The sequence below is a fragment of the Buteo buteo genome, chromosome 7, assembly GCF_964188355.1.
Source record: "Buteo buteo chromosome 7, bButBut1.hap1.1, whole genome shotgun sequence".
NCBI classification, from domain to species: Eukaryota; Metazoa; Chordata; class Aves; order Accipitriformes; family Accipitridae; genus Buteo; species Buteo buteo.
Window position 1 is genome coordinate 2,252,788 of NC_134177.1, and position 26,233 is coordinate 2,279,020.

A 26,233-nucleotide genomic window follows, 5' to 3' on the forward strand; every position below is an offset into this window, starting at 1 on the left:
CAGGGGGAATCGGGGCTAAAGCAGGTAAAACAGAGTGGGCTCAGGTCTCAGCTGGATTTTGTGGCACTCCCGAAACCAACTCTGGCAGGTCATAACACCAATAATGCCTAACACAGGAATGCCATCTTTCACCTAAGCCTTTCAAAGGAACCTACTCAAACCATTGCCAGCACTATCTCCCCAGACAAGTACACGAGACCTAGAAAAGCAGAAAGGCTGAAGGACCTTTCAGAGAGCACCTACTGCAGCCAGTGGAGAAACTGCAAATGCAACGTGGGGATCTTGAACACGGGCTCTTGTTCTTAATCACTGGGATCCCAGCCACACTGAGGCAGCGGAAACCCTGCCCACTGTACGCTGAAAAGCAATAACCAAACTCGGGAGTATTCAGGAAATTATAGATGCACGAGTCTGGGCCACTGCCATCTGCAAGATCCTGGACGTACTGATAAGATATAAGATCACAAACCATCTGGAAAAATATGGGCTGGTGAAAACTACTTTGCTAGCTCCATGGAAGCTAAAGTGCTTGACAAATACGGTGGCTTTTTTTTTTTAATTTTTTTTTTAGAAAAGATCCGCAGGATTAAGAGGATTAAAGTGACGAACATGATATAAAAGAATGCCTCAAAATTGCTTAAGGTATGGCAGAGATGCAAATCTGGGCAAAGTGGTTCAAACTAAGCAGGAACTGAACAAAATCATCAGCCCCAAACTGAAACAAGCTAAAATAAATGGACTTTTGTGGGTTTGGATACTTCTTTCTGCCCCAGTTTAAATTCCCTCTCTGACTGCAGTGTTAGTTCTAAAAGACTCACTTATGCACATACACACATGCATCTGGTAAGCTGCTGTAGCTTGTCTATTCTTCAAAACACCCTCAACTTGACCATTTTCTTAGTATAAGACATTCTGGCCAACAGCCCGGTCTTAACCCCGCTTCTGCTGTAGGATCATCACCCAATTCACAACTGTCCTCTGCCTGAAGCACATGCAGACAAAAATAGTAAACACTAAATGAGATAACAGAGCTGAGGACATGTCAATTTTTCAACGTGTATAGGAGGCATCTTCAAACTGTCACAGACAGATCATGGATCCACCCTTACAGTTCTTAACCTGTATCCCTTCACAGCTGTGACATCTAACACTTGAGTTAATATTACATAGATTTTTAAATATAATATAATTTGATTGAGCTTATAAGTAAGCAAAGTGATGGAAAAAACACACCCTGTAAAGCAAAAATATTTTGTGAGGGCTAAGACCTGCACAGCAAATGTCTGACTCAACAGCAAAAAAGAAAATTTGCAAATCACAGACAATATTACAGAGCAGAGGATGCGATCAAAGACATGTAGGGGACCTGAAGCGGTCATTGGATCTGCCCCCTTACCCACACTCAGAGTCAAGAGTGCCTATGACATTGGGAGTTGTAGTAGCAGTGCAGCTGGCTGATGGTGTAAGGCAAGCTTCAGAAGAAACAAAAAACTCTTATGTTAAATCAACTGATGTATGTGAAAAAACCCAGAAATGTTTTAAGGAGCACCAACCCTTTTTCAGATCTGTCAAACCTTGCAGCCTTGCCTAGGCCACCTTTCCAGCTTTCCTTAACCTCTACAACCTCCTCTGCCAGCGCAAGCTAGACAGCTTTTTTACTGTTTAAGCTGAATCTTTTTTATTGGTATATAAGTTCATTATTTCTTGCCTTGTCCACCATGGGCTCTTCTCTTAACTGTCTTGCACAGAGCTGAAAATCCTTATTAGGTCCTCCCTCAGTTTTCTCCTCCTTTGGTTAACAAACCAAATTTTCTCAATTTTTGCCCTTTTGAGGGATGTTGGAATGGCAATTCTGATTCAAGTCAGAAAGTCCCACCAGTACCTTATCTTGGTATTAGCTCGCAATGGGCACATAAAAGAGCTGTAAGCGAGGAGGGCAAGAACAGAACAAGCACACAGCAGTAACTTCCCTCCTGGTACCTCCATCTGTGGCTCTGGCATTTCCAGAGTCAGGGGTGGTATTTTGATAACCCTTGAATGGCTCTAATCCATGAATTTACCTAATCACTTTTGAAACCAGGTACCCTTTCAGCATATTTATGTATGTACTGTAGCAATCAGTTCTGCCATTTAATTACATGTATCTAATTATGTGTTAAGAGGTGACTATTTTGTATATTTTGAATTTGCTTCCTGACAACCTCATTACATGTTCTCTAGTACCTGTATTAGGACAGACAGTGAGCCAGCACTCCCAATTAATCTTCTCAGTCATTCACAATATTGCAGATCTCTATCAGCTGTCTCTTTTCCAGGCTGTGGAGTCCCAGTCCATTTTTCTTCACGTGGAGGTCTCTGATTATCCTCATACTCCTGCTACCAGTCTGTTTTGTCCTTCAAGATTCAGGCTCCAATTAATGCAGACAATGACATAATGATGTCATTTGATGTATCTATTTTTCTTAATAATTCTTCTCTTGTCCATCTGCTTTTCTGTCAGCTGCTGAGCACTGAACTGAATGTTCTCTGTCTTTCTGCAAGGCAGTGACTCTGTATTTGGAAAACCTTCAGCAGCCTCTTGCTTTCATTCCTACTGCTCTTGTGCCCCCAGATCTAGTAGGGGCCATGCACGCTAATTCTGGGTGTACCCAAAGGCACGCAAGCTTCTTCTGTCCTCACCAGTATGTCATCACAGCACCCTTTCGGGGATGCCACCCAGTCTCGGTTTTAAGCAATAAGGAATTCACCGCGTTCAAAGACAGTCTGCCCAAAGGTTAGACATCATCGTCATTAGAAATGCAAGCAAGGGTTTGAATTCTGTTTAAGTGAACAGAATTTGACCCATCATTACTCAGAAATTCTTACAACTTACATTAATGCTCTGTTGACCTGTGTGCAAGCTGCCACTTGAAAGCCCAGGAAAGGCATGACTCTAATGAAAGGGTATGTGGGGAAACTTGCGCTCTCCCTTATTGGCACACTGCAGTGCTATTTTCTTGCAACACATTTTGCCACTGTTTCCTTCAAGTACTCTGTTTCACGGGAGATTGCTCTGAAGTGCCTATCTTTTCATATTTTCCACATTTTACATAATAAATTTCCAGTTCAACAAACTCATACATAACCAAAATAAAATTAGCCAACTATGTATATTAATATTTTCTAACTTTCTTTTACTATTTTCTAAACATCTTATTTGAAAAGTAAAACAGATACATTTGAATGGGCCTTTATAGTGTGCGGGAATCACAGAAGTCCAATAACTACATTGTTTTTGATGGAGTGGTTTACGTAATATCTGAAATATTAACAAAGCTGCCCTGTGCGTAATGAGCCAGACTGCATTTCTTCAACATATTTAGAATGAGTCACATAAATCTCCTGTTCTGCACATGTGTCCCTGCTCAAAGAATTTCCCTAAGAATGCTAGTTGAGGATTTTCAGGAAATTACAATAGTTTGAATGAATTTAGAAATAGCCACATGCTCAGAACATATCATAATAGGTACTTCAGAAAGGAAACTAAGCAATACATTTAAAAGTATTCAACATACTGTATTTGATTAATGCAAGGTCATAGCATTCAGCACTTCAAAAGCCAGATTGTTCATTCTCATGTTTTCACTGTAATTTTATGAAACAAAAGTTTTATCATTAATTCTACCAAATAACTGTTTCAAATAGTAAACCTGGAATTTAAGATATTTAGGAAATTCTTCAGAAACATAAGCTTTTAAAACATATATAGTTATATCCCTTTTATGAGTGGAAACTGCTTTTCAACTTCTTGACCACTGAAAAAGTAAACGGACAAATATTTTATCAACAAAAGTTGATATTTGATAGACCTGAAGTTACATAGTATTAGAAGATGATATTTTAAGTGACTGAAAATTAATTTAATTTATTGACTCAGCTACTCTCTGAAATCAGTGTGGCCCATCGAAGGGTTGGGCTGTAAATAGCTCACGACCACCAGCAAGCAGTTAGATGCACACAAATTCATGTTAAAGGGAGTGACTGCTGCTCAGTATAAGCAAGAGTTCACAACCCAACCTAAAGTATTTACTTCAAAGAGGAGTATCAAAGACCCGTCTTGCAGTGTATCGCCCACATCCCCCGCAGTCTCACAAAACCAGCTTTCTCACACTTGAAAACAAATACCCACCCTTGATGAAAGCAGAAAATATTAAACAACCCTAGGGAGGGGTGAGATAGGATCCAACCCAAAGCACTGGGGATCGCATTCTGTTGCGCCTTCAAGGAGCTTTGTGTCTGGACTGAAATGTACTGACCTGAGGGTCCTGACCTGCTTCGTTTCTGGGGTATCTTGTAAGTCAACTGATTTAATAATATGATAATAATGAGGAAGGAGACACAGATCTGCTCTAGACCAACCCAGCAGGCCAAGAAGGCAGCTTAAGTATTGGCATGTGCTTACCCACGCGCCTGCGTGGCCAAGTCCGACCCATGGCACGTGCACTCCGTTGCACTCGATGCTCCACGACTATTAACACAGCTCCGTAACCTACAGCCTGGAGCTGGGTGACATTCCCCTTGCCTGCCTGCCCTGCAGATGTGCCCAGAGGTATTGCCAGCCGTAGCCAATAGCCACAGCTCTTCAGCTCAGTGTGACAGGTCCTGCCCTTTTCCAGAGAGCTCGGGGTTCATTCTCTGTGACAGCCAAAAGGCAATCCTCATGTTAACCTTCATGGGAGTCTAGGGTAGGTGAGGGTTGCACTATACCCCTGAAGGAAAGAACAGCCCTGAAAGATTTCAAAACACTGCAATTTGTGAATGACATTGTTTTATTAAACTAATGTTCCTCCCCATCCATGAGCTCTCTGCTAGAGGATCTTTGCTACCCATTTGCTTGAACCCTGGGAGGACTTTCAGTGTAAAGTTCTTGCAATTGGAAAGGCTCAGTCCTCTTACCTTCAATAACACATTGATCGGGGATAGGAATTTTCCTCCCCATCTCTGTGACATACGCTTTCACTTTACCCAGGTTTTCCTTCAAGTGCAAGTAGAGCTTGTCCTGGTATTCCACAGGTCTTGCCACTGCCTCTGTGCTTCCTTCGAGGGCCTTTTCTTTAGTAGACTCTGGCAAATTTGCTGATTCCGTGTAATCGATACTTTGGTGTGAAACCAAAGAATTTCCCAGTTGCATTGCTTCAGTATCAACACTAAAAGGCAATTTGTCATTTTCTTGGCTAATGTAGATCTCACTGAAGGAGATAACTGCTGGTATCTCCCCGTTCTCCTCGTCCTGTCCACTCTCTGAGTTTACCCCCTTCATGCGGACTGCATGCAAAGCGAGGCTTTTGGACCTGGAAGGTGATTAAGGAGAGAAAAAATGTTTTGGAATAGAGGTAAGACACAAAAAATCACGCAAACACGTGCTTTTCCGAGTTACCTCTGTGCAGCTGGTTCAGAGAGCTGGGTGTGGGGCTCATTTAGCCAGAGGCAAGTATCTTGTGGTAAATATGCATTTCAAAAGCAAAACTCAAGCCACAGCTTTAATAAGCAAATGAAACTAAATAATATCCATATATCACAACATCTGCATGACATGGAGGGAGCTAGTCAACCTATCTGCAAGAAACTTATAACCCCAGGACTGAAGTATATGCTTTATTGATCACATCATAAAAATGCCATCCAGCAGCCATTTAACTGAACCAAGATTCAGCCTCCAGCTCTTCATTGCCCTGTACCTATATGCTGAGGATGAAGTTCGGCCTCTGTAAGAGTAAGAAGGGTAGAAGTGAAGTGACTGAAAGGGCAAATACTGGAGCAGGAAGAGAAAACCTCTGCTGTGAAGCTGCAGTGCACACGCAGCCTAAGGAGACCGTGGGTGCACGTTGCTGTCTGAGCCTTTATCTCACCTGGGAGAGTCGCACTCATCTCACACAGCACATGGGCAAAATTTGATTCCAACATTTGATACGTATTAGCAATAATACCCAAGGAAGGTCTCTGTATCTTCCTTTCTAGTAATATCTGTATGCAAATATTTTCCTATCCCTTGTGCTGTTTTAGGGCACAGAAGAGATTAAATAAATAATCTAGAAAGATTTTATCCAGCCCTTGAATTCATGGATACGAGACTTGGTTAAAATTAGACTTATGATGCCCACAGGTATCATGCAAGCAGACCAAATTCTCAATGTTTGGATAAAGGTTTATTACAAAACCGATATTCATGAAAACCACTCACACATTTTACAGGGCCATACCTGTTAAATCTCATATCCTTCCTTTCTTCTTTAGAAACCTGGCCTAAACTATATCTCCGCACTGAGCCAGGAGTACTGTTGTCAACATTTATTTTCTCTTCAAAAGCCTGTATTTTAACTTGAAGCTTTTCATCTTCTTCATTTCCATTCATAACAGATTTTAAATCATCCAGTGGTACAGGGGATTCTGTTCCAGTATCATTTTCCATCCTAAGGAAGTAAAAAGCAGAGATTTAACCCTGGTACATTGTGTTCGTACTGATGCTGATGCTGCATTTCTGCCTGTGACCTGTATTATGTATCTGGTAAAATAATTATGTTTCAGCAGAGATTCTCTTAGAGGTTGATTAATCATTTGCAGAAACATATTCTAGATCAATGTCTCTGTCAGATGGATCAGAAACATTGAACATCTCTGACAACACTGGATTAGAAACTGCATGTGCTATATCTGCACAAGCAAAATCCAACTCTTTCCCTGATAGTCCCATAGCAAAAAGGTTTTCAGCTGAACTTAAACCATTCTCTCAGGCTTGCTAAACAGCAACTTATTACATAATTTTTGTAAACCAAAAGTCAAGCTAATTGCAGAGTTTATAGAAATGTGGTTTTAAAGGTTTGACAAAAGTACATGCAGTTCCTACCAAATTATTGTACTCCGAGTAAGAAAAGTATCTTTTAAAACTCAGCACATGGACAGAAACAGGCTCAGGAAAAGTTCCAAGCAACATGACTAAAGTTCAGCAAAAGAGAATGAGAAATAAAGAGTTAAAATGAACTTGTAGGACTGCACGACAAGCTGCTTTATTTTAAATTTATCGTTATGTTAGTCTTTGAATATGTAACCTTTTAATGCAAAATTCAAAGTCAACTTTAAATTTAAAATAAATTGAAGGGAAGCTGTTAATCTTAAAGTACAAAAAGAAATCTGCTGTCAAATATACTGCTGGTAAAAACCTGCTTTCTAGCCATTAAAATATCCTCTGACCAGTGAAAAACGTTGTCTTCCCTGGAGGCCCAGCCGTGCTGCCGCAGGGGCAGTAATCACTGCCGGCCAAAGCCCTTGGGCACAGCAGAAACCCTCTGGAGAAGGGTCCCAGGATGAAAGGTCCACCACCCCGGCCCAGGGCAAGGGGAGACACACCGATGTCTCACCCTATGCCAAGTGCAGCCGTTTTTGTGCCCGAACCCAGGTTTCCTAGATTAAAGTTTTCAGTCTGAGTGCTAGATTCCCCAAAACAGGGCTTCTGAAAACAGGGCTTGCTGGGTTCCTACACAGCTCCCAGTGAGACTCACCTCCTCCAAATATTGGGCCATTTGCCAGAAACCTAAACCTTGTGTATCTGTACTCTCCCTTGAAGGTGCTGCTTGCCCTTTAGGCAGCAGCAGCAGGACTGAATTTCCCAGGGGACCAACAGCACACTGTGGCAAAAGCACTGTTGCTCCTTCCCCTCTCCTTCAGGGACGTGCCTTCTGCTGCAGATTTACATGTTCCCGTCTTACTCCTGCAGCTATGGAGTAACTGGACTGAAAAAATCATGAAAGCAGTACAAAGACAATCAGAAATCTCTTAGAGGATTAAGGGATATTTGACAGTATTTACTTTTTAAACTACCCACAGCTCTAAAACAAGCTTGTTTTCCTTCTGACCATTTCTTTGTGGGTTTTCTTTTTTTCCTGATGAACAAACATCTGAATAGCTAAATCTGTAAAATATGGGTATGTAAAGCCACAAATGAGAGTTTTAACACAGCACTTTCAAAGCTGCAGAGTCTCAACAAGTCAGGCTCACAGTTGGGAAGCCTATTAAAAACTCCCAAATATTGCAAATTACCAATTGTGGAGACAAAAAAGCATGTTTAAAAAAAACCAACCATGAACACTGCATCACAAAATGCACTTTTTCATTTGTTTTGATAAAGGCAGTTCAGGATATTTCTCAGGGGAGTTGGCAAGTTTTGTCTTGTTTTGTTTTTAATTTAGGCAAGATCTCATAATACATTAACACTGCAGAACACTTTGAAAAAAATATTCTTCTGTAATAAAGAACCGTGGCATGACCTTTACTAACAAATCTTTCTGGAGATGTGGGACAAGATTTAATTTATTAGAAAGCTGTCACTCCAATATAACTCTCAACACTGCTCCCATTGTGGGAACTAAGCACGAAGAAAAATGTCTGTTACATACGTAAATACATTTAAAGCCCTCTGGCTACAGAGAGGGGATTGATGGACTGATGGGGTTTATGAATGACAGACCCAAACCAGCAAGCCTTGATGATGTTTGGAAATAAAAACGGCCTTTTATAACAGCACCTTTTTGTCCAGCATTCTCCCGTTGAGCTCTGATGGTTTTGTGAAGGATAGACAAGAAAATGTTTCTGCTAAAGAAACACATTAATTAATCCAGTTTGCCATATGTAAAGCAGCAGTAAGTTAGTGCACACGGGGCTCATCACTGCCTGGTGCTCCTCGAGCCATCACCTCGGTTTTCACCCTGCTGGTGCCCAGGATTTCAGAGCAACTGCAAGCACTGCGGGCGGGAGGCAGAGCGCTCAGCCCCGGGCACGCCCCGCGGGACCACTTGCTCTCACGTGTACCCGCTTTGTGCTCACATCAATTCCCAGGAAGCCAAAATCACGTACCCCAAGCGAAATTTTCAATGAAGCCTCCGCCCCGCACCCAATGGGATGCCTGGCAGGCCTTCCTGCTGGCCTCCCCTTGCAGCAACAGTCAAATAAACTATTGTTTGAAATCTTGGCAAGAGGCATTCGGTACATTGCTGAGGTTGCTGGAGCAGGATCAGCTTACCCCAAAGCTCAGGCTGTTTTCGAGAGGAAAAGGATGCACGAACCTATCAAGAAATCATAAGGACCTGGCTTGCAAAGATAGTGCTATGCTACTCATCGTTTCACTGCTTTTAAATTCTGTGTAGAAAGAAACTTAAATACACAGGTCAGCAAGTCAAGAGTTATACAGTAATTTGAAAAGCATTTCTCCAGGCCACCAGCACCATTATCAACATCACCAGTCAGGTGCTTAAAATGGGAAAAAGAGCATACACAAATAGAAATTACTAAAAATACACTCAAGATGGGATTGATTCCAGGGCTTCAGCTCTGTGCAGATGGAGACAACACAAATGAATCGAGTGTGGGTCCTTGTGGTTTGTCAGTGTACAGACATAATCACCTCCTCAAATACGACACGCATGTTTGAAGGCAGCAAGTGGTGGATAGCGATGGCAATCTCAAAACCTCTGGCTCGCGGTTGGGAAGCCCATCAGGAGCTTCCAAACATTGCTAGGAACGATCATGGAAACACCATCAGCCAGGTACCGTTCAGGGCTGAGGTGTCACAAGGAGCAGGAGGCTGCACCCTCTGGCATGTCCCACGCAGCGCCGCTCACAGCCTGTGCTCTCACAGGTACTAATGGTGGAGGCCAAAACGTTTTAATTGCTGATGCCGGTGGACACAAGGCAGCAGGCAGTGGCACACGCTGCCTGGCCTACCTGCAGGGCAGCTGCTCCAGCAGCAAGGGGAGTGGATACTTCTCAGGGCCTGCACCAAATTAAATCACGCTGTAGTCCCTTACTGGCATAGGAAAGTCTTAGATGCTATTACAGCTCTATTCACCACTAGAAATGTTGATTTAAAGAAGGACAAATACTGTAGAAAATGAAAGGCAAATGAATGGTAAAGGAATGCTCAATGATGCCATGTGCTAGACCTATCCTCTGCTTTAAGGAGAAAAGATAATTTCATCCAGCCACTACACTAAAATGAGTAGCACTGGTATAGCCTGTTACACTCAGTTCTTACCCAGAACAAGGGCTTGGAAAGGTCATTAATTTTTCTTTCTTTCTTTCCTTTCTTGCCTTCTTTTGATTGACCATGCTATACTTCTAGGTTGGATCAGTTCATTAAAACTCTGTATGTGTTCTTAAAAAGCACCTCTGAGACTGAATAACTTGCAATTTTGTGACAGTATGGGGCAACAGAGCGTCGCATGGTTTTAATTATACTCTCTACTAACTGCATGTAAAATTTCCTGTGTCAAACAACTCCAAGCCAGCCATCGCTCTAAAGAAATCAGTTTCTTCTTATGTAAACACATGATTCTGGAAGGAATGGTTATAATCCAGCCACACATTTTAAAATCCTGTTTTCCTTTCACAGCATAAATACTCTGGATTGCTGCTTTTTAAAAAACACTGCTGTTTGGTAACTGCAGCAACTCTGGGGCTAGGAGGATATTTCCATGTCAATGTCTGAACTGGACCCACTTAACGCTAGTACAAGTCAGAATAAACTCCGCCTAAATCGGCAGCGAACTCTCATTTTAGCCTTAATTGCTGCGCCATACTTGTTCTTGTCCTATTTAGCTGACGCTTTGCTTGATACAGGCCTGAAATGTAAAACCAAATACCTAAAAAGCGTAATTGTGAAAAGTCAGTGTTTCACTGTGATCTCTTATAGCCACATTGAGATCACAAGATGGTGGCTGCTGCAAGCAGCCAGGGTCAGAGAGGATTGTGGGCATGGGATAAAATTAAAAAAAAAAATAAATTCAAGCAGCGGTCAGAGAATAAGAAGTAACTTCAGAAAGGTTTGTTTGAAAGGGTCCAGGCCCTGCCACTGGCTCAAGACAGCTGTATGCAGGGCAGACCCCACTGCAGCAGACACGTCCCGGGACACAATTCTTCACCCAGGAGCATGAGGAACAGGTTTTCCTTCCCATCACTTCTGGCTACACTCACGCCCGCCTTGTGGTGAGCACAGCTGCATCGCAGGGACTGTCCTGTCTCATAAAAGCAGCAATTTATCCACAGAAGTGTTAAAAACTGATAACAACAAAACAAATAGTGCGGAGGCATGTCTATTTTAAGTTCCTTCCACTGCAGACTTAAGGCCAAACTCCGCCTTTCCTTAGACCAGAATAAACTCTGAGCTGCTCCACTGCAGCCCTGGGATAAGGTGGGTTCATTTTCCATCATCTGCCCCTACATATTACCCTTCAAAGTCTGGCCCTCTGACCCCACAGTAGCCTTCATATTCCAAAGACAGCAGTTACATTTTCATTCCCTCATACGCATGGCTGCGTTCAAACTTGTCACTCAGAAGCAAACGCAACTTAAACAAGCAAACAACCAAAGCCTTTTCCTTTCATGCTCAGTAAAATTAGTACAGTTTTTCTCCTGAAGGAAAATAAGGATGCTTTCTGAAAAATCCACTGAAAAATATTATCATTTCCTCCCTTCTCCTCCCCCAGACTCTCCACCCAGACAGTATTTTGCATCTGTAACCACACTCACACAGATAAAGCTTCTACTCCTCAGCAAAGCAAGTCCTTAACAAAGGGGAATTTTAGAGAGAAATGGGGAAACACAGCAGGAACATTTTAATGAAAATCTTTTCTTGTTTTGTACTGTTTTTTATCAGCTCTAGAGATAGATGTTAAGCACAGAAAGGAATAAGGAATAGGAATATCACAACATTTTAGCAAATAAAGTAATTTTTCTACCATAAACCAAGGGACCACGATGGGCTGTGTGAATAATTATTATGCTTTGTTACTGAAGCCTCATTTCCTGTCCTGCTTCACTGCAGTTCCCAGAGTACATGATATCCTTCTAGTCCCCTTCATTAAGTGACATCTGGCATACTCTTCTTCACAGTTGAACTTGACCAGTTTGGAAAACATGTATGTCATTTCACGCTCGCTTTGCTATCTCCACTTAGGCTTTTTCACTATCTTCAATGAAACTTTTTTCATAAAACGTGTGCCGAGGGCTTGATTTCAGCTGAGGTTTCTGCCACCAGGTGAAGTTCAGATGTTTCTTACAGCCTTGTTGTAAAATAAGGGACTATATCAGGGTTCCTCTCCTTTTTCATTTTTAACTCTCGCCAGGATACCAATTAATTGTTTCTCGAATGACCTCAATGTTTTGGCTCCAACTCTACAAGTCTGTCTCTAAGGCTATCCTTCATGGTTATGAGTTTTCTGACATCTGTGTTAAATTTTTTCAAAGAATCACTATTCCTTTGTGCCCTCTTGACCTATTTCAGTGTACACAGTACTAATTATAAGTCTCTCCCTAATTAAAAGTGACTACTACCATATATTTAAATAACACTTACATTCTTATGGTGACAAATGCAGCAACGCTCCCAATGCTTTAACCTTAGGATACACATTTAAAAGAAGCTGAGCGAGCAGAACATCTTTTTGTACAAACTTGAGAAATTTTTTTCAGACTTTTTTTAGCAAACCTTTATCAGAGCTACGCCAGTCATTATTCTCATCAGCTTCAGTGGTTATCTTCTAGAATAAACTCAATGATAATTGTGTAGCCTGACTTCACAGATTTATTTTTAACTGAAGCTTTTTAGATTGCCTTAGTCTACTTATCTGAGACACGGCTTTCTTCCTATTCTTTAAGTGCTAAAACTTGAACAGCTGCTTTATTCTTCAGTGCCAAATGATGCAATTTCTGTTGTATGATGTTCAGAGGTCATTCTGCCTGGTAGTATGAAGCTAGTGTCTGCAGTGCACCTACATCTCTTACTGTCACTCTTTATTACAGATTTCTGCCTTAGTGTCAATCAACCTTATGCTTGCATTTGAAATGCATACCTCAAGTTACTTCTACAAGTAGGGATGCTGCCCATCAGGTGCCTGTAAACTATTTTGTATGCTTACCTGACCCTATAAATAACACAACCCAATGGCTGAGTGAGTATATACTGGAACAGTACACAAGGGATATCAAGATCAATATGGAAATGGCAACATAGCAACTTACAGGAGCTGCAGTACATCTTACTTTCAGCTGATTGTTCATTCATCCCAACTTGAACATATTTAATATAAGTTTATACAGCCTCACACAGCCACAGAGATACCTGTGGCTTTATCATACAAAAGCTAGCTTTACCTGGCTCCTGACGTGTTGTCATTCTCTAGCTGTCGGACGAGGAGTTTGGCTATGGCAGTGAAACTGTTGCTCATGCGGTAGATGTCTCTGCTCTGGGTGCCCAAGATGCCCGAGAAGGTGTCAGTGAGACTCTTAATTTCCAGCAAAAGAATATGGTGAAACGAGTGCTCCATGTTGGCCAGCTGGTTCACCAAATACATCAAGCATATTCTGGCTCGCTCCTAGACAACACGAGGAGGCAAGAACAATTTTAAACAAATTAATTTATTGCTTGCTTGTGCAAGGGAGGTTTGTGTGCATGCTGCTGATTAAAGCATTGTCACTGGGGAGTAGTGGCTACCCCATGATAACTAACAAAAAGGCAACTGCATCAAACACAGAGTTGATTTTTGTGTACTATTGACATTACATTTCTACCTCTTGGTATTACCTAACCCAGTCTAACTTCAGTACACCTTGTCTCCTCCTCAGACCTAAAGTCAGAGTTCCTAAAGCCTCTTTGAAGGGCCCTGCTTTGCTCTAGGGTAGTAGATCAGCCTGGCTCAGTGATCAGAGCATCAGCAGCAGACCTAGCTCCCCTTTTGTCTTTGAGGAGTCTTATAAGCCTGGCCAAGCTACTTCACCTCCCTGTACCCAGTTTCTGTGCCCCTTTTTTGCTTTATCCTGTGCTGTTTGTGGCAGGTAAACTCTCTTGTAAGGGGCCAAGCGCTCACGCACGCTGCTCCAGTTCACGGGGTCTTCTCCTCCAGGGTCTTTTTTCCTCCTGTCCGTATCCCACCTGTTGCACGTTGAACTCGCAGAGGCATTAGCATGGACACAAACATGTTATAACCTGCTGGCAGACCAGCTCAACAAACCCTGCAGCTCAGGTCTGCACTGGTTTGTGGCACTGCATGACTCATGACCGACTGTGGTTTTGTGTCTTCGTTACAGCCTCATTGTATTATCGGGCTAATGTCCAGATTTTTGCTTTGTCCGTGTTACTCTCCGCTCCATAGCTGCAAATAATCAATGGTCACCAGGAAATTGCAGTGAATTCTGCGTATGCCATTAGCTGTTACAAATACTTTGCCAGGAATTAAAATCCATTTTTCAGACCGTAAAATATTTCCCAATCGCAACTTCCTTTCTGGACCTGTTGGGTGTTGCTGATTTGCTATATTTAGCAGTGTCACCTAAGAGCCTGTCGTCACCGATGCTACCCAGACTGAGCAGGACTCTTCCGGCTCAGCGTCGGCAGAGGAGCGAGATGCAGCAGGCAGGAAGAGGGGGACTTATCAGCATCTCTTCTCGCTAATGGCAGGAGATTAAAGCACCTCGTAAATCACCAGGGTTCTCTCCTTTCATAGCAATTCATTTAGGAGCAACACTCAGATTAGACCCATGACTAACACTGCAACAAAGAGAAGTTTAAAATGAGATTTTGTTTTAAGATCTCATCACACGTGATAAGGCACTGTCTGGCAGCTGTATCAATCACTGCCAATGCACTGAAGTCTGATATGCCCTCTGTAGCCAAAGTTTTGCTAGCCAATTTTTCAGGGGGATGTGATCTTGCCAATATATCAGCGAGATCACATCCCCCACAAATTAGGATTAAAGGGGCTGTTTCAGATCATAATATTAAACACGCAAATATTTTCTAGCAAAGATACTTTATCATCTCTGCTTGGCAAGGGCACACAATTCCAGTTCCAGCTATTTCTGTATGTACGTGTACAAATGCACATACTAAAACAGAAACCCCAAAGGTGAAGAAACGCATTAGGGTTCCTCTGTTTTGTTATAATTGTCCTAAGTGTATTAGGTTCTACGGTCCTAACAATATCTAAGTGGGAAAAGCAGCAGAGAAAGCAGCAGTTAACTCAGGAGTTCGTATCAGATCCTCCACTGGGGTAACTGGGGATGGCTCCGCTCAGTGAAACCCACTTGGTACTCAGCAGATTGTTACAGAAATTGGGAGATATTTTGCTTTTAGACCCTGTGCTGAAATGCAAGCAAAGGCAAAAATGAAAAATTCTCTTCTTCCCAAGGGTTAGCAGAAAAGAAGGGGAAGTCACGTGTCATGCACATACTCCAAACACTGCAGGACAATAACATTATTACCTCTTCTCTTCTGAGACCTCGTAACAGGGGAGAAAAAATTGCTGAAAGTTTGATTCCAAATACAGCTGGGCCATAAAAATACACGGGAGACTTTGGCAGAACGTGGCCCGAGCATCACAAGCAAGAGATTTTTTGAAGAAAATGTCAACTTATTTCAAACAAAAGAGGATCTGCTACACCATGCCATGACAGAGATAAATGAGAAAAGCATATCAGACAAATTGCTTCCCTTCAGCCATATGGGGAAAAACTACAGCTACATCCTCAGATGGGCTGGATGGTGTGATGGAATGAGCTTTTTTTCTCAATGGCTTGAAAGAGGTTGACTTTTTGGTACATATTCACTAGTTTATTTGGAAGACGATCCTCCCTCCAAGAGATAAACACAGGCTCAATTAACATTTAAAACACATTTTTGTTTCCTAAACAAACTGTGCAGCAGACGTAACTGGAAGAGAAATTTTGACCATTTTCATGTCACTTTGATCCAGCTGGAGTATCTCCAGCCATGCTGAAATGCTGCTACTCGCCTGGAGTGAGGTAAAAGAACAATAAACTCTACTGAGTAATATAATATGTAACTGTTATACAAAACAAAATTACAGCAAAATAGCTCAACATGAAAGCAGTCATTATCCCTGCCACAATTTTTATCCAAAAATTTTCAGAAAGCCTATTTGGTTGTACGTAACCCATTGTTATTCTAACAATGCTTATTTTATGTATTCATGTATTTTTTCATAAGCATCCCTTGCATTTTATGGCGTTACATCTGCCAGTAAGTGAAGATCTAAAATACAACAATGAGGTGTGGCACAGTATTTGGCTTTACCCTAAAATCAGGCTCAGGAGACTACAAAAAGAGATCACGAGGCTTTCAGAAGCAACTCTGAATTCCAGTTGGTTCAAAACATACAGTTATTGAGGAAAAGAGATCATTAAAATCTTTGATTGACCTATGCCCCAAGATGGTGTTTAGCTTTGCACAAATTTATCGTTAAGGGACAAGTTCTGATTTCAACTTCACCCATGAGACTGTCACTGACATCAACAGAAACGGTGTGTATAAACAAGGGGGCAACCTTTAAATAAAGGGATCTCTTTTCAGCCAAACCTCTCATCTCTCCAGGGGTCGGTCTGAACTGCCAAGGTGGAGAGAGCAGTTCAGTGAAAGCACAAGAGGTTGCTTCTAGAAGCCAGCAGAAAGGATTTTCTGCTCATATCTGCAATCTATATTGTAAAGGGCCAAGCCTCGATCCTTGCCACCTCTTTTCCCCAAGTAAACCTCCCAGTAAAATAAAATATCGATCACTAAAATTCCAACACTACCGTTGTCATTTCATTTCCCACTTGTTTTGTTTGGCCGGGAAAGGGATGCTGACGCTAATTCACATCTATAAGAGCTAGCAGCCCATCTGTAACACGGCTCCATTACAGGAAAAGGAAGAGGGGGAGAAGTGACAGCAGAGGTTTTCAGGAAGGCATTGCCATGGTGGGCTGCGAGACAAGACCATCAGCAGTGCATGTGTCTGCAGGGACCATTTTGCTGCCTGCATGTTTCTACTTGGACCTAATCTAAATAAACTGGCTGCAGTGATGCTTGTAACTTAGCAGTTATGCTTATAGGTCAGAGTATTATTTTAATTCTTTCTTGTGGGTGCACTCATTGTTATATACTGAGCCTTTAAGATCTGTCCAGCTTTTATGATGCCAGACGTGTTTCTGCGGATTTTATCACAGGCTGATTGTCTGCATTGCAGTGAGTGATGCCCCATACATCAGAGAAATCCATGGCATTTTTTTTCCTTTCAAGAAGCCTGATCTGCATGGGAGCATCCAGAGACATGATCCGTCTCTTGGCTCACAATACGGTGAGGGTAAAATCTGCACAAGAAACTGCCCGAGTAAAGCAAACAAAACCTTTACAAGGGAAAAGGAGGACTATGAGAGATCCATTGTGTTACTAAACACACAAGAGCCACAAGGACCTTTCAGTCAACGTCTGGTCTGATGCAACCCCAGGCAATTGTAGACCAACAAATGTCCTGCCAAAGTAGCTCCTCATACCCCCACAAAACTGTGGGCCACAAAGCACTCAAGTTCCCTGAAATAAAATAAAAATTCCTTAGGGTAAAGAGACAAAACTCACAAGTAGAAGGTGAAAGAAAGACTATCAGTTATAACGTCTGTGAAGGAAGAGGGAAATTGCTATGTGAAAATGCCCAGGTGATGTGGGGCAGCAGACTGCATCCCACATCACAAAAAACCCACGAAACAAAAATATTCCACAAGGAGAAAAGGGGAAACTTTAAGCCCTGCCAGCAACTCTAGCATACGTTTTGCACCCAAAAGGGTGACTCACCTTGGGTCCAGCATGCAATGCCCAGCCATCACCCAAGCACGTTTTAAGGCTCTTTCTGCACCATTTATACCAGAGGGAATAACTGAACTGGTAGCGTGGCACTGACAGAAACACATCCAACCCCTTTGAGAACACCAGTGACACAGACGTACCGCTCCTGACCAAGGAAAGGCAGTGTCACCTGTGTCCAGGTGACAGTGCTGTGCAAGCCTGACACTGATGTCAGGAGCCTGGTGGACTGATACAGCTCAAAGGTGACTGCAGAAACAAAATCAAGTCACCGGAGCACTGGTAACTACTTACACATTTCAATCAGGGCAGATCTTCCATAATTCAGATATTTTTTTGAAAACAAGAGAGGAGCCATTCGCCTCACATTGGAAAGTTCACCCCTGCCACCCTTTGCGTGCTGCTTTTATTAATGTTTTTGAGTATCTACTGAAAGGTCTCCTGGATGTCACTAAAACAGAGCCCACTACAAACAAATTAAAAGCGTGCCATCTCTGCAAACACACAGTGCTGGTGGCGGCAGAGCGGGCTGGAATGCAGACTGCTGCTAAGTCAGCAGCTTGCAGCTTCTTAGAAAAATAAGACATACGACACAGGACATAATGCCAGTTACTTGACACTTACAAGAGAGATTGGACATCAATTATGCAATGCAGGCTTGCCCAGGCTGTGTGTAACACTTGGTAGCTACGTGTATCCATGCAGACCAACAGATTAAAAAACATAAGGAGAAAATGTTTTGCAAATCATTTCTTTGTAAACTTTACTATAGCCTATAATTTCCAACAATATATGAAATACAACATGTGCAGTTGGTTCCTTGCTTTTTCTTGGTATTGGTATAAAAGAATACAACAACAAAAGGCAAAATAAATTCAGTCCCTTTTAAGTAGCAGAACACAGCAGAAAAGGGGCCTCAGAGACACTCACATGGGAAGAGCTGGTTCAACACACTAAAATACAGGATCCAAATTAAATCCTTAAATTCTGATCCCAGCTGTGCTCGTTTGAGGATTAGCTAGTTATAAGCTGTAAGGCTTCTAGGAGATGTTGACTTTTAAGTACTAAACGCAGAACTAAATGTGGTCAGCTGCAGTTCTTATAAAGGTAAATTTTGCTGGGGTTATGTAAGTAAACAAGGAGAGAACAACAAACTTCATTTGGCTCACAGTCTTCAATGTGATTTTGACTTCATCCCCCCCCAGAAATAAGATTTACAAAGCCAAGCCAAATCTGGTTTTGATTCTTACAAGATAAATGAATATAAAGCTCAAGATCAGCAGAAACAGCAAGTGTAGTGTCTTCCTGTGCTGTACCCACCACGATCAGACACCATCGCCCAGCCAATACACACTCATAACTGAATGCCAAAGGAGAAAGGATTGGACTTGTTGCAACGAGTGAAAGAAGACTTGTGTAACATCCTTCCGTGCCAGCGAACAGGACTGCTGAGGGGCTGCCCCCTGACCCTCTGCTCCTGCCCCACGCGGCTTCTCCCTGCCTCACGCCAGGCTTCTCCGCTCCACAATATCCATTTAAATTAGTGCAACTATCTCATCTAAGAGTATTACTGAGACAATTCTGAATTATTAAAATGGGTGTGCAAAGGAAAATTTCCCTTTTAACTTCCCTGCATTTCTCACGGGTCTTGTTTTACCTTCAGCGACACCTAACAGGGCATAACGCACCCTGATGCCTTACGATGGGTTTGCTGGACTTGCCTACACCAGGGTAGGAGATATGCTTCAAGTTGCCTAACCCCTCCACTCCCAAGATTTAAGGGACTAACTGGTTAGGGGCCAAAAGAAACTATTTTCTCAGGAGAGAAAAGTCTCTCTGGAGATTCTCTGATTACCACTATCATTGACGAGAGCACATTGTTATCTGTATCTAAACAAGTAAATAGAAGAACTGTCATCTTAAAGACAGAAGATGAACATGTGGAGGATTTTTCCCCGCACAGCAAAACAATGTCACTTTTCTCCCCTCCTCCCTCCAAACCGGCCTCCAGCAGAGTCAAAGGAAGGACAACCCCAAGGTCTGATTCAGAAAGGCAAAAGCTGCAGTGAAATCTCTAGCCTTTATGCAGACAAACTCCAGTAGACTTAGTGCAAGTTTTGCCTCAAGGATCACTGAAAGGACACGGAAACTGCAGGATTCAGCTCTTTGCTGAAATAAATTATCCAGGTTACTGTATGGCAGGCATCAATGCCACACTTCAGCAAATGTTTAGATTTATTACATACCATCATTTTCTGCTATATAATCGCGTTTTGTCACAGCCATAAAAATTTGAATTATTTACCAGAAACTCTTTGAGTTCAGCAGAACATTATTTTTGCCTTTACAGAACTGTGATCTGAAGTGGAAGGAAAATGTCTGTTAGCAGTGGTGAAAGAGACATAAGCTCATACCTGGGAATGAAAATAAAATCTCATTAAAAATCATGATGTGTCATAAGTAAGTCTAACCAGTTTGGTGTCCTCAGGACACCCAAGGTCGTGAGGAATCAGGTAGTTTACAAGCTTGTGGTAGCAACCTCCTTCAGGCTGTATTTTTAGGAGCTGGGGACAGCAGTGGGGTAAGATGGGTCTCGTCGGGGTCTAAGGCATTTCCTAGTCCCAGCTAGGCAGGGCTAACATCAGATCTTTGTGATCAGCATCCATTGCTGCTGGGTACGCAGGGGTTTTCGGGTTGCTCACCGGAGCTGGTATTTTGGGGAGGTTAGAGGGCTTTGGGACCTACGAACTACCCAATGGTTTCTGTACACACTGTCTTTGAGTCTGTTGATGGCACCTGGATTAGGTGAACATTGCTGCAGCATCCAGACTGCACACTTACGACTAAAGCAAAAACTTCAGTGCAGATTAATTATGCTGCCATGAAACTCCCATAATTTTTTAGGAGCTTGTCAGTGTAAGTCCTTTTTAGGCAAAATGTTCCCATTGGATCAGATCCCAAACCAAGTTAACTGTGAAGAGGTTCCTGTGATGAGGCTTGAGCCCAGCATCACCACTGAGCATTTCATTATAAAGACATTTGTCAGAAGTATCCAATTAACTATGGCTACAAAGCCAAAATATCTGGATTACACTATACAAGGAAGTTCATATTTCACTGCATGATTACAACATTCCTGAAGGCTATGTGCATCTAAAATATGATGTCATACAAAGGGTGTACAAAATACTTCTTTCCTCTTCTCTGCCTTTCATTTCACACATAGGTACACTGCAATGTAGCTTAGCTAAGCCCCTGGAATAATGACAGTTACCTGCTTTAGAACATATACATGCATAGAGATACACAGTTTAATAATAATAATAATAATAATTTAGATATTTATCTTTACAGTTATGAGAATTTAAGTATTCATCTTTTTTATGTTCATTAAGCTCTTCTACAAAGTTTCTTTCTTTCCCGCTAACCTGAACCCCATATCTGCAGAGACCCTTTACTACTTGACAGTTCCTTGGTTAGAAGATTGAAAGTCAGTCTCAGTCGCCAAAATACCACAGCTGATTTTTGTGGTACTTGCTCTCCCAGCCATACTGGTATTACAGTCTAGACCTATCATGGTCTTAGGACCAGGAACATGTTCTGGTAGGGCAGTCTGGTTACTCATGAAGAAAGGAATACTTAGGTGTATTACTTTATACAAGATTTAGAAAAAAACAACCCCAAACAACCCAAGCCCCAAACCAACCAACCAACTTCTTTTGTTTTTAAACTTACCTCATCAACATGCCCAACAGCTCCAAAGATCTTTGCTGTTTGCCCAATCAAACTTGGCAAACTCTCACCAATTTCCTTCAGCATTGGAAGAAAAGTGGCTAAGGCTGTTGGTTCATAGGTGGATATTTCTATAAGTATGTTTAGAATAATGTCACTATGGTTAGGGTCTCTCAAGTGTCCAAATAGAAATGGCATACACTCTTTCAGCACCTATTACAAAAATTAGACAGAAACAAATATTGAATACATTTTTAATTACGAACACATATAACCAAAAGAGGTACTGTACATCGGAGCAATAAAACACTAGACTTTGATTTAGTAAAATAGTTTTCCACCCTTGCTGACCTTTGCACAGAGCTATTGCTGAGGTCAATCAAAGTTCAGCTCAACATATGGAATAAGGGTAAGCTGCAGCCTTGAAATATTGCAGTTATGCATATATAAGTAAGGAAATGCCCAATCGTTAAAAAAGACAAAAAAAACCCCTCACCAAATATTTCCCTTGCTCTGGGCCTGTCCTATACTTTATTGATTAAAACAATGTAGGACTTAGCCTTCCCCAATGATACAGTAAATTAAAGTACTAGCAGAATTTTTTGGTTTCTACCGGAAACTAAATAACGTGTCAAGGTTAATGGCTGGAACAGAGGAAAAAATAAGAGGCAAGATCTTCATTGCACAAAAAAATGCTGTAGGCAAGTTGTCATTTCTTGGTAACAACACAATTTTCAAGAGGCTGAGGGTGTAGTCCTTAAAATCATCTTACAAACAGGATGCAGCGTATACAATTATCTACCAAATGATTATTTTTCACATAAACACGCATGTACAGTAATACACCTTTGATTCAAAGAAACTGTTGCATCTGTGCAAAAGACATTTCAACACAGAAACGGGGCACAAAGTAACCGATTCTTCTATCGTTTTTTTGAGGATTATCAGTTTTAGCAAGTTGATACCTGTCACTGTGGCAAAATACCGCAGGTAGGTGGCTGAATAAATTGTTAGTAGCAATAAGTGATAATAGTAATAATGAGAATGCAAAACAACTTCTGATGCGTCGGCTCCAGTGTGGACCCCTGCAATAGCCAGAGGTGCACCCCAGCCTCCCCCAGCTGACAAGGGCCTTGCTTCTGAAAGGAGCCCTATTTCATCTGGGACTCTGTATTACAATAAAGTTTCCTTGGCTACCTGGGGAAAGATACTAACTACTGTTGATTCTTCTTTTCCAAAAATTTTATGAATTTAATAAATTCACAAAGCAGGTAGTTTTGTGCCTTGTTCTAAATGCACTGGGTGCTGTCAATGACATGCAATTTCCAAAGCATGGTATATTTTGCCTTAGATAATTAATCTCCAGCTCACTTCTAATCAATTCCTAACTCATTTTAATTTTCCTTGATATATAATTTAATACAGTTCATGTATTCTAACAGAAACATAGTTATGGGAATTCATATTCAGCTGACAGAGGAAGAACCAAAAACGTTGAAAACAGTTCTGGTTTAACACAAACTTTTTGGTCCAGCAGAGTCATTGTTATGTTCTCTTTATAATTAGATGGAGAATTTGGAATGAAATTAAATAATTCACGGGGAATTAATGTAGGAAAGCACTGTCATGCATGTTACGGGACTCCTCACTGTTCAGAGAGCAGTGAGCAGACAGACCTTGCCAAGTCATCTGAAACAAATAAACTCCTCCAAAAGGAGGTGCAGTATTTAGCAGCAAGATATTCCAAACATGGTTTTACCCCAAGTTCTTTTTTCCTAGCCACGATCTGGAGGAGCCTGAGGAGGTGGTGTTGTTCGGCTTGATCCAGCTGAGCCATCAGTGCCACCAGCTCCCTCAGATGGAGGTTTATCAGCTGCGGTTGCTTCTCATACAGAGCAGGCAGGACACGCAGCAGCATCAAGTTCCCTGAGAACAGAGCAAATGAGAGGCCAGTGACTTACTGTATAGCCATAGCCTACAGCTGGAGAGAGCCCTAGAAAATCAGCACACACCTGGAGACACCAGTTTTTAAGAATCATCAGTACAAAATAAGGGAGACATGGAACACACTGTAGAAAAATATATACTGGGCCAAGAAGACAAATAAATAACCTAAATAGAATGAATCATTGCAGGCATAACAATGTAAGTGTAAAAAAAAGAAAATACTATTAATGATAATTCTCAAGTACAATATCATGAGAAGGCTGCTTAATGAGCTTTCAGATTTGAATGATTCTTTGTTGAGTCCTACACCAAACTAAGTGTGATTTAAATTAACAAAAAAATAAAGTAAAAAAAAAAAAAAAGAAAAAAGAAAGAAGGCAGCTAGAAAGCACATAAAAGCTATGTTTCTGCTTTGTCGAGATTCAGACTTTCAAATTAAATAAGCAGCATATGGAAAGAATAGCTGGTTATTAAGAGAACTAAATATGCATGACAGTAAATTTGAACATAAATAGTTAAGGATGCCACTTCCAGGAATAGAAAGGAGCCAGAGAGAGTCAACTGCAGACAGAGAGAGATATGCAAAACCCTCTCTCACACATTTTCTTAAGATGTCTGTGCATAATTCAGTTTGAAGCCCAGGCTCATACCAAAATATATAACTTCATATTGCTGTACATGCCTGCCTCAATATATTTAAGTTTCACTTGAACAACATATGGAAAACATCTGCCTATTGCAATGTAGTATGGCTCCTTTTTGTAAACCCTTGAAAGTTCTTAAGGTCTCTTTGGATTTGGTTTCCAATAGGAACTAGCACTCTGGCCTGCTGCTTTTTCTCCCTTTTAAATCTGAGCCTTCGAATTTTGGAAGATAAGCAAGTCACTTCACGGATGGTAGAAAAAGGATATATGGGTCAGACCGGACCACATCGTGCTCTTGCCAGACGCAGAAAACGCACCCCAAGACACTGTTAGGTCTTGCAACATCAACTCTGAGCCAAGTAACTAACGTATAATTTATCGCAGGTTCAAACAACTTTTAGTCGAACAGCTTGTAATGATCCCTAAGGGGTCCTTACGCTTTGGAGGAGAGTCTCCACACTATTCAGCCAGCCACACTTCTGCATCCTATCCTGAAGCATTTATTCTGCTTGAAGAATTGTTGGCTTCTCCTTGAAGGCAGCTCTGAGCCCTCTGTACAAGCACTGCAGTGCTAAAGGCAAGGTTCAGACCCCACCTCTAGTCCCATGCACATGGCAAATTTCAGTCTTGTTTTGTTCTATATGTAAAGCACAAAGGTGAGTTGCAAAGGAAAGATATTTGCTGATGAATTACCCTAAACAAATTAGCAAGCTGTTCAGTTCTGGCCACTTTCTACCCACATTCTTTGTGCAAATCTCTTCCTGATGTTACAAGTGAGTCTGTAAAAAAGTGTCACATTTTTACGAGTCTCACTAACGTACCGTGGGATTCAGGCAAAGCACCAATCCACCCAAAGTTAGAACTAAAATGGTGGGAGCATGCATTTACTTGAACTTTTCTAGACTCACATCTGAGTTTGAAATTGAACAATTTTGTAACTGAATACACTAAAAATTATTTTCTTCCCCAGATAACTTAGTGCTTACAGAAATAAGTCCTTTTTTTGCACTTGCACACATTTAGTTTCTACTGGAAGTTTTCTGCTCATACGCAAGAGAACCCTTAAGCTCCAGTCAAATTTCGGCAATGGTAACAATTGTAAAAGATGAAATTCCCATGTTCCTGGACAAACAAATTCATCTCAGCTGTAAAAGTGTAGAGGGAAGGAATTCAGCAGAGAGTAACAAAAACTAGCAGCTTCAAACAAGGAAAGACAGGCACAAGCCTGAGATGTGCTATTGCCTAAGCTAGGATGTCACAGATAGGAAGGTGTCTGGAAAGTAAGACTAATTATTCAACCTGAGAAAACAAGCATTTCAAGTGTCGGATGTATTAGAAGAGGGATGCAATTTGATGTGACACAACATGATGGATTGCAGCCATGAAACTTCTCTGGACAAAAATACTTCATACAAACACAAATTTGGGCAGTTTCCTACAGCAAGCATTGCCGCATTTATATTCACTAACCAAGATAAATGAAAAGCAAAGGCAATTTAGAAGCAACCCCATCACTTTGGAGTGATATTAAAGCGACCTCACTGACATGGAATTGCTTTTAATTGAATAACCTGTGTATACAAACTTGTAAATGATCCAAGCAGATACTACAGTTTGTGTCTGTTCTTCATATAACTTAAGAAAGGTCATGGAGCACAACACAATTCACTATTTTATTTTCTTTCCATGTTTCAAGTTAGCTCTGAGTACTTCTTGCCATTTGTTTGTCACACCTTTTCAGTTTCTAAGGGTATGACGCACAAGCAACTCACCAACCTTTTGATTCTCAGAGCTCGGGCAGTCAGAGGCGATATTGTACCCGCTCCCAAGTAATTCACTTTTTTCCATCCTGCTTCATCTGTCTCAGTCTAAACTAAGAGCCTGAAAAGTATGTTTGTTGTCTGAGAATGGAAAAACATTATACTCTACTCCTTAATTACCTTCTTTCCCTCTTCCTTCCCCTACCACCCTTACCCCCCCAATACTTTCCAGATTAGATTTTCTCAGACTTTCCAAGCAGACCACACACTGGGAATTATGCAACTCAGGCAGAAACTAATGTACAGTTGGGGACACTCGATGGCTTTGCACTTCTGGCTGCAAGTCAGGCAAGGAGGAGGCACGTACAGCAGGAGCAACCACAACTGCGTGCTGTGACGATGCCAGTCCACCCCGGCTGCCCCAGGACCATGCTCAGGGCGCACTTTGGCCATGTTCTCTGCACAGACGATGAGCAGCAAAGGTTGCCTTGTGC

At 41.6% G+C, this 26,233-nt stretch overlaps 1 protein-coding gene across 1 annotated transcript in view; it reads right to left on the reverse strand.

Moving 5' to 3' along the window:
- The window catches only part of VEPH1 (ventricular zone expressed PH domain containing 1), a 97,051-nt gene that overhangs the window by 34,873 nt on the left and 35,945 nt on the right, over positions 1-26,233 (reverse strand). Inside the window, exons 9-13 of the mRNA XM_075033179.1 lie at positions 23,148-23,314; positions 21,392-21,601; positions 13,180-13,400; positions 6,240-6,449; positions 4,936-5,330 (exon numbers count right to left, since the gene is read on the reverse strand). Coding sequence (XP_074889280.1) covers positions 4,936-5,330; positions 6,240-6,449; positions 13,180-13,400; positions 21,392-21,601; positions 23,148-23,314 — 1,203 coding nt within the window. The remainder of the gene's footprint in view (positions 1-4,935; positions 5,331-6,239; positions 6,450-13,179; positions 13,401-21,391; positions 21,602-23,147; positions 23,315-26,233) is intronic.